This window comes from Heptranchias perlo, chromosome 5 (genome assembly GCF_035084215.1).
Source record: "Heptranchias perlo isolate sHepPer1 chromosome 5, sHepPer1.hap1, whole genome shotgun sequence".
Classification (NCBI taxonomy): domain Eukaryota; kingdom Metazoa; phylum Chordata; class Chondrichthyes; order Hexanchiformes; family Hexanchidae; genus Heptranchias; species Heptranchias perlo.
Window position 1 is genome coordinate 94442381 of NC_090329.1, and position 16513 is coordinate 94458893.

Consider the following 16513-nt stretch of genomic DNA (forward strand, 5'->3'; position numbering starts at 1 on the left):
TTTGGCAATCCTTCCGTCCTCTAACACAACTTCCATAAGAATAAGGATGCTTGAAAGATTGTGGTCAAAGTCTCTAATATTTCCTTTAACTTCCCTTAGCAGTCATATCCTAACTGTAAATTACCTATTGGTTTTTCTTTTTTTTTAAAGCTCTTAGCTCTGATAATTTCATAAGTCAAATTGATTTTACAGATTGAAATGTTGAAAAAGCAATGATCAAAAGCTATATGTCTTGAAACTTATTGATTTTGACACATCGCTGATGCAAAAATCTGAGATCCATTGCTTGAAGCATTACTTATTTTTAAGAAAATAACCTCCTTTACAACATAAATCGTAGTCTGGTTTGAACAAATGCAGTCAGTGTGGGCAAAGACCTAATGGTGTAGTTTTCAGTTGTTTAATCACTAGAAAATTTTACCCTAGTGCATTGTTTAAATGTTTGAAACTGGTGCGCCCCATTTGCAAAAATATTTTGTATTTATTATGCAAAACTTTTCTGGAATAAAAAGCTCTTGGAAATTTGAAACTTTAAGAACATTTTTTTTTGTCATTCTGGTTCTTTCATATTGCTAGTAATCGACACGTCACTTCATATTATGAGCAAGAGAATGTTGAGCACATCCTTCCCATCATGACACAGCCATATGATTTTAGAAAAAACAAGTCAACAATTCCAGCTTGGGAGGAACAGATTATCTTCAATGAGCGATTCGGTTACTTTCTTCACGAATTCAAGGAGTCACCATATACCCTTCTGTTCTTTGAGGTATCAAATGTTTTGGCTGGATATTGACACACTGATTCTAAACTGTATGCTCTTTAACATTCTTGTATGATGATTAGATCTAGGTGAACAGTATAGTATGTTTTGGAGTGATCAAACTGACTTTTTTGGATGTTCTAATTGGTTTAAACACATTCATGCCCATCAAAGTTGGCACTAGATATAAAGCATAGAAATTGCTATTGAAATCAGTAGTATAGTCCTTTTTTTTCTGAATTCACAGTTCTGTCATTTTTTCAAATCCTAAACTCCAAGTAAGATAAGTTTTTTTTTAAGGGGAATCATATTTCAGTTAGCTCTGATCTTTGACCTGCATTTGTGATTGTGGAGGTGAATTTATTTTGAGGTTTTAATTATACTTTTTAAAAACCATAGATTTAATCAGTATGATTGTATGCCATGCAAATTAGACTGGCAGATATCAGGGGAGATTTTCCATATCATTGCACCTGGACAACACTCAGTTTCCAGACTCAGTGAAGAGGAAAAAGGGTGGAGACCCATTGCGTCATGTGTTCACCCCCACTATGCTGGGATTTCCAGGTTTCCCGAAGATAGAGTAACTTGGCCTGCAACTGAAATAGGCATAAGGGCAATTTAAGCATTTAGCTGAGGCAGAAAGGGATTGTTCCCAGCCTTCTGCCTTAGTTTCTTCTGTATGTAACTCTGGTGCCCCTCAGTGGAGGGGTACCCGAATAAACTTGTCATTGGGATTTGTGCTGGGATCCTGCATGGACTGAAAGTTCTGCGTGAGTCCCAGGGGATAGGCTGCAGAAAAAAGATGGAAACAGGTATGGATAGTTTGTCTCCCCGTCCCACCCCTCCCCAGCAGCATCCAGAAGGCCCTGATACCAGTGGCCAGGAGAACTGCTGCAGGCTTGTGAGGCCTGCAGCTCCACTCCTGCTGCCACCTCTTGACCCCAGTGCAAGGTCAGCCAGGGCGCAGGAGTGCACCTCTCTCCTCTCCTCTCACAGGCTCCGTGCACCTCCAATATGCTGCATTTTGCCAGGTACCCGCCGAGAGCCTAGAGATAAAGCTACCCCATCATCTTTATAGGCAATTGAAATCAAAGAAAAAAATAAATGTTCAGATTTTTACCACATTAGTGATTAATCTGCTTAAGGTGAAGTCAAGTGATAAAATGTTAGGCTAAAGTCAGATTTGTCCCTTTCTTAAATATGGTACTCTGTTTACTTTAATTCCTGTGGCACATCTCTAGTACTCAAGGATTCCTTCATGACTATAGTCTGTGTTGCACGTATCTCTTTTGGTACCCTATGATAAATACCATCTGGCCCAGGGGAAATTAGTTGCTCTTCGCATTGATTTAAAAATCCTCTAATTGAATAGGAAATTGGTATTTTCCTCTCTAGTGAATACTTCTAGAAAATAATCAGTAATTCTACCATGTTCCCTTCATCTTTGATCACCTCCATCACCTTTTACCTTTAGAGTTCTAATTTCCTAACAATTCTTTTTATTGTGATACTGTAATTATATTTTTGTTCTTCTTTCCCTGTGTTGCTGACTGACTTGTGAACAGCAGCTTCTGCAATCATCTCAGTCAATTAGCAACCATGTGGGTGTTCAGTATTTAAACTGTATTTCAGAACTGCTTGGGGCTAAATGTAATCTAGATATTTGCAGTGCTCATTTTGTTTTAAGCTCTAATCAGATGTTTTGATATTCTTAGCTCCTTGAATTTGTAAGTATGGATGAAGCCAAAGTCAACTATGCAACTCAAAGTAGCGAAGGAGGTTGGCGCAAAATAGCTTGGGCATTTCTAAAGGTAAGATATTATGGACATGACCATTTTCTGAAGCATAAAGCAGGCAATTGTCTGCCATGTTTTCAAGATCTTCGGGCTGATTTTTGTTTTCAGGTATAAGTCAGTTCTGATTTAGTTTGCACTTGAGACCCACCTAAACCTCAAGTGTAAATAGCACTCAGTTTTCCAGTCTAAGCTAATTTGCATAATTATTCACAACTCAATTGGGTAGGGGGATTACACACAATTTTCCTTTTCTACTAGTGCTGTCATCATCTCTATGCTCGCTGACCTACATTGGCTCCCGGTCCAGCAATTCCTCGATTTTAAAATTCTCATCCTTTGTTTTCAAATCCTTCCATGGCCTCGCCCTGCCCTATCTCTGTAACGTCCCTCAGAGATCTTTGCGCTCCTCCAATTCTGGCCGCTTGCGCATCCCCAATTTTCTTTGCTCCATCGTTGGCAGCCGTGCCTTCAGCTGCTTAGGCCCTAAGCTCTGGAATTCCCTCCCTAAACCCCTCTGCTTCTCTACCTCTCTCTCGTTTAAAACGCTCCTTAAACCTACCTCTTTGACCAAGCTTTTGGTCACCTGTCCTAATATCTCCTTTATGTGGCTCTTTGTCAAATTTTGTTTGATAACGCTCCTGTGAAGCGCCTTGGGACATTTTACTATGTTAAAGGCGCTATATAAATGCATATTGTTGTAAGATAATTAAGAGAATGTCCTCTTTGCTGAAATCTAAGCGGTGCCGCATGAGATATTTGCAAGAAGGGTGACCTTCTTTGCCACTGTATAGTACCATCCCAAAGGTCAGTACTGCAGCACGCCTGCAGGAAGTTGCAGCCAAGTTTCAGGCCACTGCTGACCGTTCCTGTGTACATGCAAGCGCTACGTAGTATGGCGGCCACAGATGTCCGTAGATGGTACAGCTCAGTATCTGCCCCTCTGCTGATCCAGATCTTGAGAAGTTAGGTTACCACAATCATTCCCAGATCGTTTTGCTAGGGCCTGCAGAAATTGTTGGTGGCCTCTTGGCAGGAGCAGTCAAATAGGCAACGCTTGCTCCTGATCATCTGGAAAACCCCCCCTTTTGTGCAGTACCTTGTAAAGGATAGCATGCTTCTGCAGAACCCTCCAGCATGTCAGTCTGCTGGCACAGCTTCTGATTGGAAGAGGAGCTCCAACCAGCACAAAGTCTGCCAAAGCACAGTGTTACCTCTCTCTGCAAATGGGATGGCACCAGGCACCCCTTAGACAGCCTGACCTGCCTGGTATCCCTCCGCAAATCATCCACTGCCTCTGAATACATCGGCTCAGAGGATCCCTATTGGCAACCCTCTGATGCCAATAAAGAGAGCTAGATCAAAAAATACATAAATGACAACTGGGACACACACCTAAGTGCCAGCAGGAAAATAAAATCAGCAGGTCTTTTAAAGGCTTTCCTGTCTGTAGATCCTCACACTGCCTCCTTGCTATCAGGTTTTCATGGGCATTCTGGGGACGCGGCATCCAGCACACCCTGGACTGAAAAAGGGGCCACCCCTTTTTACATAATGCAAATTTCTGGTAGGAACTTCATATGCCTGCCCTAGGCCTGACTAAGAATTAGCTGAGCTCAAAACCAGCACAAAAGACTAAAATCAGTTCCCTTATTTTGTATTTCAACAGTCTTCTCTGAATTTTTTCTGTTATTTGTCCTGTCATAGAGACTTGTGCTGGGGTGAAGTTGCAATGATTTGCTCTTCACTTGAGAGTCTGAACAAGTGGGTACAAGCAGGCTTTTTGACCTGACTCTTGTTCTTTTTAAAAAAAAATTGTTCTCAGGATTTGGGTGATTTTATTGCCGATCCCTAGTTTCCCTGAAAGATTGTGATTTTCTTGTGCACCAATTGTTTTTTGTGTTTTGCTTTGTGGCATCAAGGGTCAGTCATGTAATGCATGTGTAGGTAGGCCAGACCAATTGCAGGTGGTGTGCTCCTTTCCCTGAAGGACATTAGTGAACCAGTTAGGTTTCTGTGGTCTTTTATTTTCTGGTACCAGCCCTGATTTTTTAAAATTCAGTTTCACAACTTGAAGTGGTGGGATTTGAACTCACAACCTCTGGAGTTGCTAAATAATTGTTACACTACCATACCATGGTGGATAGCAGCCAAAAGCAGAAACTAACCAGCATTTAACCTAGGACCACTGAGACCATTTGAAACATTTTTTCTGCCTGGATGAGACTGCCTAGCTCATCACAGAGCAGGATAACTTACTGCTATGCAGTACACTTACCTGATGGAACATCGACTTTTTTTAAAATTTACCTACTTTTCTCCGTATATAAAGGTTTAAAAAAAAATTACGAAACTCTTTGTTTTATAATGATAGTTCAGGACAATAAGTTTTCTTTATTTACTCACAGTGGAAAATATACCCATTGATCCTGAACTTCCTGGGGCTGGAGATAATAAAGCCTGGGGGATTCCATTTTGGAGGAACCCAATTATGCCAGGATTCCACCCTGTTTGTCCTGGCCTTTTAAATTTATGTAGGAGGCCATAGTTGGACCTCGTACTGATTTCCCTTCCCCCTCCTCACCACCCCCCCGCCCCCCCCCCCCCCCCACCCCTTGTTGGAAGGGCTTCACTGGAAACGCCTCAGCAGAGCACACGTCAGCTCAGAACTGGTATGAGTCCCTTTTGAGACCTTCGGAAAAGCCCTTATTCTTTACTAGATTAAGGTAATCGGTCCCAGAGGGGATAGATTACCTTGTCCAGGGGCTTAATTGCTGTTTATCGAGCCAAAGACTAAAGAAAATTTTGGGTTTTTTTCCTTCGGCCTTGTGGGATGGGGTCTCTGGCCTAGGGCTAGGTGGAAGTGACCCCCAGGAATTTTGAGCCACTGCCTTTTATATGTGTTTGCATTTGTTTAATGTGAGCTTTCTTCTGTAATATTGTACTACATATTTTCTTTTGTTCAATGATTACTAGAAATACAGATGTTTGCTAATATGTCCTAATGTAAACACAGACATTTCTATTGCCATTAAATAGCTGGTAGGTGCTAATGGAGTATTGAATATTGATGGAAAACTCCGCCTGCAGTTGTATTATCCACCTGCAAAGATGAAGAAGCTATCCAATTCCATTGAGGTGTTTGAATGGTGGAAGAAACGCCCTTGGAACCGTTACCCTTCAACTTTGTACGTTACAGTGAAAGGCTTACGGCTACCTCAAAATGTGAGTCCTAATTTAAGAAACGTCAAAGGGCTGTACACGTGCTGTGCGCTTTCAGGAACTGAATTGCTTCTTGAAATCTTACACAAGACTTTACAATAACAGTTTATGGAAAATCTTCAAGTGAGCATACTTTTTTAAAAAAAAAATTGAGAAAAACAAGATTTTATATATATGTGTGTACACATGTACATACATTACATATATTGTAAATGTCATTCACAAATTAGTAAAATTCTTTGGAAGGAGTATTTTTGATAGTCATTACAAGCAACAAAATATGCAAGGCAGTAACATGTACTGTGATTACATTTGGCTATTTATGTACTCATGATCTCCTTTAGTACTTTTTACTCAGGAAAATTTGGGACTTGAATACGATTATAGTGGGAGGAAAAGGCAGATGCATCGTTCAAGCATAAGCCACTATAAAGTGATTGACCAGAATTATCGCTCGCTATTATGTTATTGCTATTCTTTTGGTTGATTTAATTCTTAAAGGAATAACATTTCACTTGATTTCTTAAATGGTTCTGTCCTTGCTTTCTTATCCAATTTTGCTTTCTTATCCAGTTTTAAAACTATCTTTAAAGATGACCTGTAAAACCTTTCATAACCATATCCTATACATTGATCTAGACTATCATTTCAATAATGAGCTTAATATTTTATTCTCAGTAACTCCAGGATGCTGATATAATTAACAATAGCTGTTACTTATATACCATCGTAACAGCAGCTGCAGTTACAATGTGTGTTTTTGTATAAAGCTCACTATCTATTCTCGTGCACCATATGCTGTAAATGGTATACCATAGGAACATAAGTAGGCCATTCAGCCTCTCGTGCCTGCTCCGCCATTTGATAAGATCATGGCTTATCTGTGATCTAACTCCATATACCCGCCTTTGGCCCATATCCCTTAATACCTTTGGTTGCCAAAAAGCTATCTATCTCAGATTTAAATTTAGCAATTGAGCTAGTATCAATTGCCGTTTGCAGAAGAGAGTTCCAAACTTCTACCACCCTTTGTGTGTAGAAATGTTTTCTAATCTCGCTCCTGAAAGGTCTGGCTCTAATTTTTAGACTGTGCCCCCTACTCCTAGAATCCCCAACCAGCGGAAATAGTTTCTCTCTATCCACCCTATTCGTTCCCCTTAATATCTTATAAACTTCGATCAGATCACCCCTTAACCTTCGAAACTCCAGAGAATACAACCCCAATTTGTGTAATCTCTCCTCGTAACTTAACCCTTGAAGTCCAGGTATCATTCTAGTAAACCTACGCTGGACTCCCTCCAAGGCTAATATGTCCTTCTGAAGGTGCGGCGCCCAGAACTGCTCACAGTACTCCAGGTGCGGTCTAACCGGGGTTTTGTATAGCTGCAGCATAACTTCTGCCCCCTTGTACTCTAGTCCTTTAGATATAAAGGCCAGCATTCCATTAGCCTTATTGATTATTTTCTGCACCTGTTCATGACACTTCAATGATCTATGCACCTGTACCCCTAAGTCCCTTTGGACATCCACTGTTTTTTACTTTTTACCATTTAGAAAGTACCCTGTTCTATCCTTTTTTGATCCAAAGTGGATGACCTCACATTTGTCTACATTGAATTCCATTTGCCACAGTTTTGCCCATTCACCTAATCTATCAATATCACTACTATCATCTACACTGCTTACAATGCCACCAATCTGTGTCATCGGCAAACTTAGATATGAGACTTTCTGTGCCTTTATCTAAGTCGTTAATAAATATTGTGAATAATTGAGGCCCCAAGACAGATCCCTGCAGGACTCCACTAGTCACATCCTGCCAATGTGAGTACCTACCCATTATCCCTACTCTCTGTCGCCTTTTGCTCAGCCAACTTCCTAACAAAGTCTGTACTTTTCCCTCGATTCCATGGGCTTCTATCTTAGCTAACAGTCTCTTATGTGGGACCTTATCAAATGCCTTCTGGAAGTCCATATAAATAACATCCATTGACATTTCCCTGTCCACTACTTCAGTCACCTCTTCAAGAAATTCAATCAGGTTTGTCAGGCACGACCTACCTTTCACAAATCCATGCTGGCTCTCTCTGATTAACTGAAAATTCTCGGTGTTCAGTCACCCTATCCTTAATTATAGACTCCAGCATTTTCCCCACAACAGATGTTAGGCTGACTGGTCTATAATTCCCCGGTTTCCCTCTCTCTCCTTTCTTAAAAAGCGGAGTGACATGTGCAATTTTCCAATCTAGAGGGACGGTTCCTGAATAGGCAGCTTAAAAAAGACCTCTTCAATAAGTTTCCTACATTACAACACTTCAGAAGTATTACGTTGGCTGTGAAGCGCTTCGGAACGTCCTGAGGTCATGAAAGGCACAGTATAAAAATGCAAGTTCTTCTTTAAGTTGTGGTACCTCTTAAATAGGTGAATCCTTCTGTACGTTCCATGATGGCTATTCAACAAGAACAAGGCACTATTTCATACAGTGAGCTTCAATCTGAATTGGCACAGAGAGGTCTTCCATCAAATGTAGATTACCAGAAGTTGGAACTTTTGAAATGGACCAGACTACCTGGGCAGGTAAAGAAACTTGCTTAACCTGTGCTGTGATTACAATAGAAATAAAAATCAGGAGAGCTGTAAAACGGGCTGCCGATTCGCTATCACCTGTTTGACACTATCGCCTAAAGTCAGGATTACCCCCAGTGCGTTTTATAAACTTTGATTCAATTATGTATTGATTGTGTCCTCCTGAAGCATGCTCTTGCACAGCTCCAGAAATTCTTAGAAGTTGCCGTGCATTTTTGGAGCATGGAAGGTAATGTTCTAATAGCAATGCTGACATGCAAAATTTACTGTGGCCACTTCCTTTTAGGTTTGTCGTATTCCTAACCAGCTTTTGCTGTCATTTCGAGGAGGCCAGATAGGATGCTTCTTTATCGAATTTTCTCATGATGGAAGAAGTTTGGCAGCATCATCTGCTGATAGGAATGGCCATTTCATTGTAGGTGAGAATTAGCAAGAGTGAAAAAAAAAGGAGGGAGTTAGAGTCCTTATTGTAGCTACTCCCACACATGAAATGATTATATTCTACATTCTACATTTCAATGTCATACCCGTTTGCCGGTGATCCATAAGTGAAAATAGCCATTGCTCTTCAGTCACCTTCAATACCATTGGGTATCCTAACGTCTCGGGTCGTTAAGAAGCAATATGTGGCCCAAGTTTGTGCCAGTAATTTTTTCTGTTGACATCCAATTCTTTTTATGGCATGAATGATTTTACAGAACTCAAAATTCTCCAGCATCATAAGCAGCCATGTAGCTTGTAACAGAGTCTTGGGCTATTGGAAGGAGTCACCACCTATAATGTGCTGTTGATGGTGAGAAAGGGAAGGTTGCCCAGGGTAGAGATGAGCAACATTCCTGCTCCATACTGGTAAACTGTATATCAGAACTGTGTAGTCCAATAGTAGAATAAGTAATTGGGCGACCAGGAGGGTAAAAGCCCCCATCCCATGCCCCAAGGAGAGAGTAAAATTGGGAGAGACTTAGTTATTTGAGACTTCGGCTGCTCCTCTAGGATTGAAATATTTAAGTCAGACCAGCCTGATGAAAATGTCGCTAAAGTCCATTCTCTCCAGCACTCCCTGGAGCAAGTCCTATTCTATCCCAGTTGGTTCAAGTAATCAGACAGGATTTTTAAGAAGAACTTAAAGTCACCGTTTAAGAGGGATATAGTTCCACATGAACAGGCCATGCCCTTAATGAGTTTTTAAAAAAAATGTTGCTTCCCTTTATTTGTTCAGGGTGGATCTCTGTTTCAGTAATTTGGCAGAAGCAATGGTGGAAACTAAGGAGATAAAATTTGTAAAAAAAAAACTATTGGGAACTTTGCCCACTTGCATGGAACCTATGGCCTGAAGAACCTCCTCCAAGGGATATGGGGGGTTTCAGCCAGGCTTTGTCTTTGATTTCTAGGTTTGGCATAAGTAGACTTAACAGGTAATCTTGGGATCTATTTCTCCTTCTCTTTCAAAAGGGAAGGTCATGCTTGACCAACCTTATTGAATTCTTTGAAGATGTAACAAAAAGGGTAAACAAAGGTAATGCAGTAGATGTAATATATTTGGATTTTCAAAAGGCCTTCGATAAGGTACCGCATAGTAGATTCATGACTAAGGTCAGAGCATGTGGAGTTGGGACATGTAGCAGAATGGATAGCAGGTTGGCTACAAAATAGAAAACGGAGAGTAGGGATTAAAAGTAGTTATTCAGACTGGCAAAAGGTAGGAAATGGTGTTCCCAGCACTAATCCTTGTGGACCACTGTTCATCATTTACATGAACGATTTGGAATCGGGAATTGGAAGTATAATTTCAAAATTTGCAGACAACACCAAATTGTGGGTATAGTTAATACCGAGGTGGACTGCGACAAAATAGAGGAAGACATTAATAAACTTGCAGAATGGATGTGTAATTGGCAAATGAATTTTAATATAGATACATGTGAGGTATTACATTTTGGTAGGAAGAATAAGGGGGCCACAGACTGCTTGGAAAATAATAGTCTAAATGGGGTAGAGGAGCAGAGGGATCTGGGGTACAGATACACAAATCATTAAAAGTAGCAACCCAGGTTAATAAGGCCATAAAAAAACCAAGTACTGGGGTTTATTTCTAGAGGGATAGCATTGAAAAGCAGAAGTTATGTTAAACTTGTATAGAACCTTAGTTAGACCACATTTGGAGTACTGTGAACAGTTCTGGTCTCCGTATTATAAAATGGATGTAGAGGCACTGGAGAAGGTGCAAAATAGATTTACTAGGATGATAGGTATAACCTCTCAGTTCTAGTATCAGGAAAGATTGAGCAGGCTGGGGCTGTTTTCTCTAGAAAAGAGAAGACTGAGGGGTGATCTTAGAGGTATTTAAGATTATGAAAGGGTTTGATAGGGTGGACGTAGAGAAGATGTTTCCACTTGGGGAGACCAGAACAAGGGGCTGTAAATATAAGATAGTCACTAATAAATCCAATGGGGAATTCAGGTGAAACTTCTTTACCCAAGAGTGGTTAAAATGTGGACCTTGCTACCACAAAGAGTAGTTGAGGCAACTAGTGTAGATGCATTTAAGGGGAAGCTAGATAAACACATGAGGGAGAAAGGAATAGAAGGAAATGCTGATGAGGTTAAATGAAGTAGGGAGGGAGGAGGCTCATGTGGGGCATAAACACCAGCATAGACCTGTTGGGCCGAATCGCCTGTTTCTGTGCTGTACATTCTATGTAATTCTAGTTATATTCTTCCTGAACAATAATCCACGTCCACCCTACTTAACCGTTTGTATCTTTATGAAACATTCTGTATCACTTTGCTCTATATCCCACACTCAGCCATGTTTCTGTATTTCCAATATTTTCACTAGATGGGCATACCCTGATTTCAAAAGTTAATTTCAAATGCTTTTTACATTGGTATAGAAATATTTGACCTAATCAAACCTCCTTTTCCTGATTTGATGATCTGTTATCCTTGCATTTCTTTCATTTTCTTGAGCAACATTATCTCCTGATACTTGTTGATATGCCAGCATACCATCATTTGCTTGCCTATATATTTCACCAAACTATTATTTCCCTCCCATTCCAAACCTAGTTTAAATGGCTCCTAATTGCTGTCTTTAACCCCAAAATTCCTCAGGGTTCCACCGGTCTCCTGTCATAACTCCGCAGACTGGCGGAGCCTTTAGGAAAATGGAGAAGAGCTGATTGTGCTGGTCTTCACTGTTTCCAGGAGTTTTCTCAATTTCATTGGGCCACAGTGTAGTATTGGCAGCCAGTGTGCTGAGTGAATGGAGACGTATGCGAGCTCCACCAGCAAGAGCCTGGATCCCCAAAGAAATATTTTAAAAAAAATATTTAGATTGGCCCCTCCACTCATGAGGCCGATAGGAACATTTTTTGTTCTCTGGGAGGGTTTGGGGCTGGGCACCCATCTCTCCAACAGGCATTGGAATTCCGGCATACAAGGGTAGGCGGGCACCGGAGTTGTGCCTGATGTGATGCTTTGGCACTTGACCTATGCAAATGAAAGGATTGTGATCTGAGAAGTTTGAGGGCCTTTATGTTTTGTGCCAGTGGTGCCTGGCTCCCTTTCTGTTGCTGCAAGACATGTGGAAAAGATAAAAGACCCCCTTCTCTACCATTTTTCTTGGAGTTTCCCGGATCTACTCAGTTTGGAACCAAGTATCTTGCATTTACTTTTTTAAAATCCATTTTAAAATGTGTATGCTGACAAAACCAACACTATATGTCCTAAATGCGGCAAGGGACCCAGACCAAATTTATTCCCAATGGTTGGAAAAATATTTTCTGTAACTGGTGGAACCAAGAGGAGGGTCCAGTAACCTGGTGAGATACTGAGCCATGAAGATCAGGAATGTCCCAGGTTCAGTCCCCAGCCTTTTGCTGAATTAATTAGTTTCAAAGAGCAGCTATAATTGTGCTACAAATGACTTCTACATTCCCAGGCTAAGGAGGGCAAAAATCAGTCAGATTCCTGCTCTTGATCACTTCTAGTGCTTCCTGCTAGAAAATGCAGACTGGGCATTAGGTGAGGGCAACATTGGGATCAGCTGCGATGCCTCCTCTTCTATGATCAAACAGTTTGCTTACACACACTGTCTGGACACATGCATGAAGAATGGCCATTATATGAGATACTGTGCAACTATACTCCAACATGGGTTTGTGACATGAGAGGAGGGGGAAAATTAATGGGGAAGGATATTAGAAGGCATCGAAAATTTGTATGAAACATAAAATGGTGTGTCTGGACAAAACAAGAAAGCAAAGGAAAATGCCATTTCATGTTTGTTCAAAAGCTAACAATTATACTGTTGATAAATTGTGCAAAATTCTGATGCCACTAGATGGCAGCAAAATATGTGGTATCAGGTTTTTTTAGACATTGCAAAGATGTGCTTAAAATAAGTGGGAAGATTTTGTAATTGACTCCTTCCAGACTTAACAGCATATTTTTGTTTGATTATTTAGTGTATGAAATTCCTTCTGGGCGTTTATTAGGAGAATTTAATGGACACTTTAATATTGTGTACTCTTTGTGCTGGTCGAATGATGATAAAACCCTCCTTTCTGCGTCATCTGATGGTACAGTAAGGTTAGTGCCAGTTTCAGAATCATTTCTACTAGATACAGTGGAGTAATCCTCATTGAAAACATACCGATTACAACATTTTGTTTGTCTTTTCTTGCCATCTTTGTTCCTTTCCCTTCTCCTGAAGGCATTGGCTCCTCTCCTGGTTACAATGCCATTGATGTTGGCCACTCTTGGATACCTCATCCACGTGACCGTTATATTTTTTATAGACCAGCAAGGATTTAGGATTGCTGCTGTTTGGTGGAATTTAGCACCCAATTTTACACTCAAGTCCTGAGCTGTTCATTTTTGTCTACTGAATTTTACTTTGTTCCCAATAATCTGACACAGAACATGTTTTCAGTAACTATAGATCCATACCGACATACAAAAATGCACTTTTCTGTGTGATGAGTGTGCTTTGGAAATAAGGCTTGGTTTAAACAAATTCAAACAAGGTTTGAATTGGTAAACCGTACCACTTTTTTAATGTCTCCAGGATGTTGAAATGGCACAGTGTTTAACTCTGAGATTGACTCCAGCTTTCAAACTTGAAAATCAAGTTTGCAAAAGATAAACATTATTTCAAGTTGGATTTGGGGAGATTAGTGCATGTAATAGAGTCTGATTTAGAGGCTGCTTGCAACTTCACTTGCATAATTTTGACTTATGACGAATCCCAGGTAGGTGAATTCTCTATACCATATTACCAAAATATCTGCCCGAGGATTCTCAGTCAGATCTTTTCTGGTCACTAAGATTCTCAATAAAGGGGCCATGAATTAAGGCCAATTGGCCAGTGTTGTGCGTGATCATAATAGACAGATTCCACTGTATAATCTACATAATTATGAAAAAAAGGTTATGAACAAACACAATTCATCACAGAGGGATCATATCATATCGTGGCTAAATTGAGAACTTTTTATGTACCGTTAATTAATAGATATCTACTGTTGTACTTGGATGGCAGGTCACATTATATTTCCAAACAGGTTATAAGTAATGAAATTGGGTTGAAGGAATGTCTAATTCATCTAATTTTCATTAATATAAATATTTAACGGGCTCACCGATGGCTCAGTTGGTAAATATATCGCATGATACGGAACTAAGTCTTTCAGACCAGGAAGATCTCAGTTCTGATACTTGTCTATTCTAAGTTAGCTTGTCTCAACGAGGGTGGCATGGGAGAAATACAGTTCATCTTCTCACTCCCTGGTGAGAGAGTTAATAAAATCAGCAGGGTTACAGCCTTTAATCACTATTTAGCAATTCTTGGGAATGTGAGTGTCTAGATGTTGGGTGATCAGGCTTGGATGTAATGTGCCTGCCTTACTTCTTTGATTAAACAGCCTGTTTTTGTTCACTGCTTGGCTCATACACAAAGAATGTATATTTGGATGAGGTACTGTTGGGCTACCAATGCTTATGGAACATTACTGTAGCATGAGGCAGTGCCGTCAACTGTTTTCAAAGCCTCTGGGATAAGAAGGGGAAAATTGACCACGTTTCGTATTCCTGATCACTATCCAGCAAATCTTGTTGAAAGAGTTGATGTCTGTTATGTGTAGACGTTGAGGAGGAAAAAATGGTGAATAAAAATAACATTATTTAAGAAGCTTTCTATTTAATAAATACAGTACGTGCAGACAGTACTTTACCCCTCTACATTGTATTAGTGTTGTTGCTTGAAGCATCTATATGCTCCATCACATCATTCCTTGAATAAGCAACTGATCTAATCCGCAGATGGACTAGAATAATGTCTCTAGTATATTAGAGATGCTAATTTGAAAGGTCGTGATCTTTTGGATGTAGACAAATAGCTGTATTTGACATTGTTGGTTCACGTTCAATACTGTGAAGTGATTTACAGTAAACATCTGCATAGAATCATAGAAGTTACAACATGGAAACAGGCCCTTCGGCCCAACATGTCCATGTCGCCCAGTTTATACCACTAAGCTAGTCCCAATTGCCTGCACTTGGCCCATATCCCTCGATACCCATCTTCCCCATGTAACTGTCCAAATGCTTTTTAAAAGACAAAATTGTACCCGCCTCTACTACTGCCTCTGGCAGCTCGTTCCAGACACTCACCACCCTTTGAGTGAAAAAATTGCCCCTCTGGATCCTTTTGTATCTCTCCCCTCTCACCTTAAATCTGTGCCCCCTCGTTATAGACTCCCCTACCTTTGGGAAAAGATTTTGACTATCGACCTTATCTATGCCCCTCATTATTTTATAGACTTCTATAAGATCACCCCTTAACCTCCTACTCTCCAGGGAATAAAGTCCCAGTCTGTCTAACCTCTCCCTGTAAGTCAAACCATCAAGTCCCGGTAGCATCCTAGTAAATCTTTTCTGCACTCTTTCTAGTTTAATAATATCCTTTCTATAATAGGGTGACCAGAACTGTACACAGTACTCCAAGTGTGGCCTCACCAATGCCCTGTACAACTTCAACAAGACATCCCAACTCCTGCATTCAATGTTCTGACCAATGAAACCAAGCATGCTGAATGCCTTCTTCACCACCCTATCCACCTGTGACTCCACTTTCAAGGAGCTATGAATCTGTACTCCTAGATCTCTTTGTTCGATAACTCTCCCCAACGCCCTACCATTAACGGAGTAGGTCCTGGCCCGATTCGATCTACCAAAATGCATCACCTCACATTTATCTAAATTAAACTCCATCTGCCATTCATCGGCCCACTGGCCCAATTTATCAAGATCCCGTTGCAATCCTAGATAACCTTCTTCACTGTCCACAATGCCACCAATCTTGGTGTCATCTGCAAACTTACTAACCATGCCTCCTAAATTCTCATCCAAATCATTAATATAAATAACAAATAACAGCGGACCCAGCACCGATCCCTGAGGCACACCGCTGGACACAGGCATCCAGTTTGAAAAACAACCCTCGACAACCACCCTCTGTCTTCTGTCGTCAAGCCAATTTTGTATCCAATTGGCTACCTCACCTTGGATCCCATGAGATTTAACCTTATGTAACAACCTACCATGCGGTACCTTGTCAAATGCTTTGCTGAAGTCCATGTAGACCACGTCTACTGCACAGCCCTCATCTATCTTCTTGGTTACCCCTTCAAAAAACTCAATCAAATTCGTGAGACATGATTTTCCTCTCACAAAACCATGCTGACTGTTCCTAATTAGTCCCTGCCTCTCCAAATGCCTGTAGATCCTGTCCCTCAGAATACCCTCTAACAACTTACCCACTACAGATGTCAGGCTCACTGGTCTGTAGTTCCCAGGCTTTTCCCTGCCGCCCTTCTTAAACAAAGGCACAACATTTGCTACCCTCCAATCTTCAGGCACCTCACCTGTAGCGGTGGATGATTCAAATATCTCTGCTAGGGGACCCGCAATTTCCTCCCTAACCTCCCATAACGTCCTGGGATACATTTCATCAGGTCCCGGAGATTTATCTACCTTGATGCGCGTTAAGACTTCCAGCACCTCCCTCTCTGTAATATGTACACTCCTCAAGACATCACTATTTAGTTATTATCACTATTATGCATATATAGTTCTCGGAAA

The 16513-nt window shown here is 40.7% G+C and overlaps 1 protein-coding gene across 7 annotated transcripts in view; it reads left to right on the forward strand.

The window, feature by feature from the left end:
- Positions 1 to 16513, forward strand: part of ahi1 (Abelson helper integration site 1) — a 344784-nt gene that overhangs the window by 119302 nt on the left and 208969 nt on the right. For all 7 annotated transcript variants that reach the window (XM_067984827.1, XM_067984826.1, XM_067984829.1 and 4 more), the window contains exons 7-12: positions 577 to 769; positions 2482 to 2577; positions 5599 to 5784; positions 8204 to 8359; positions 8655 to 8787; positions 12838 to 12961. In XM_067984827.1, coding sequence (XP_067840928.1) covers positions 577 to 769; positions 2482 to 2577; positions 5599 to 5784; positions 8204 to 8359; positions 8655 to 8787; positions 12838 to 12961 — 888 coding nt within the window. The remainder of the gene's footprint in view (positions 1 to 576; positions 770 to 2481; positions 2578 to 5598; positions 5785 to 8203; positions 8360 to 8654; positions 8788 to 12837; positions 12962 to 16513) is intronic.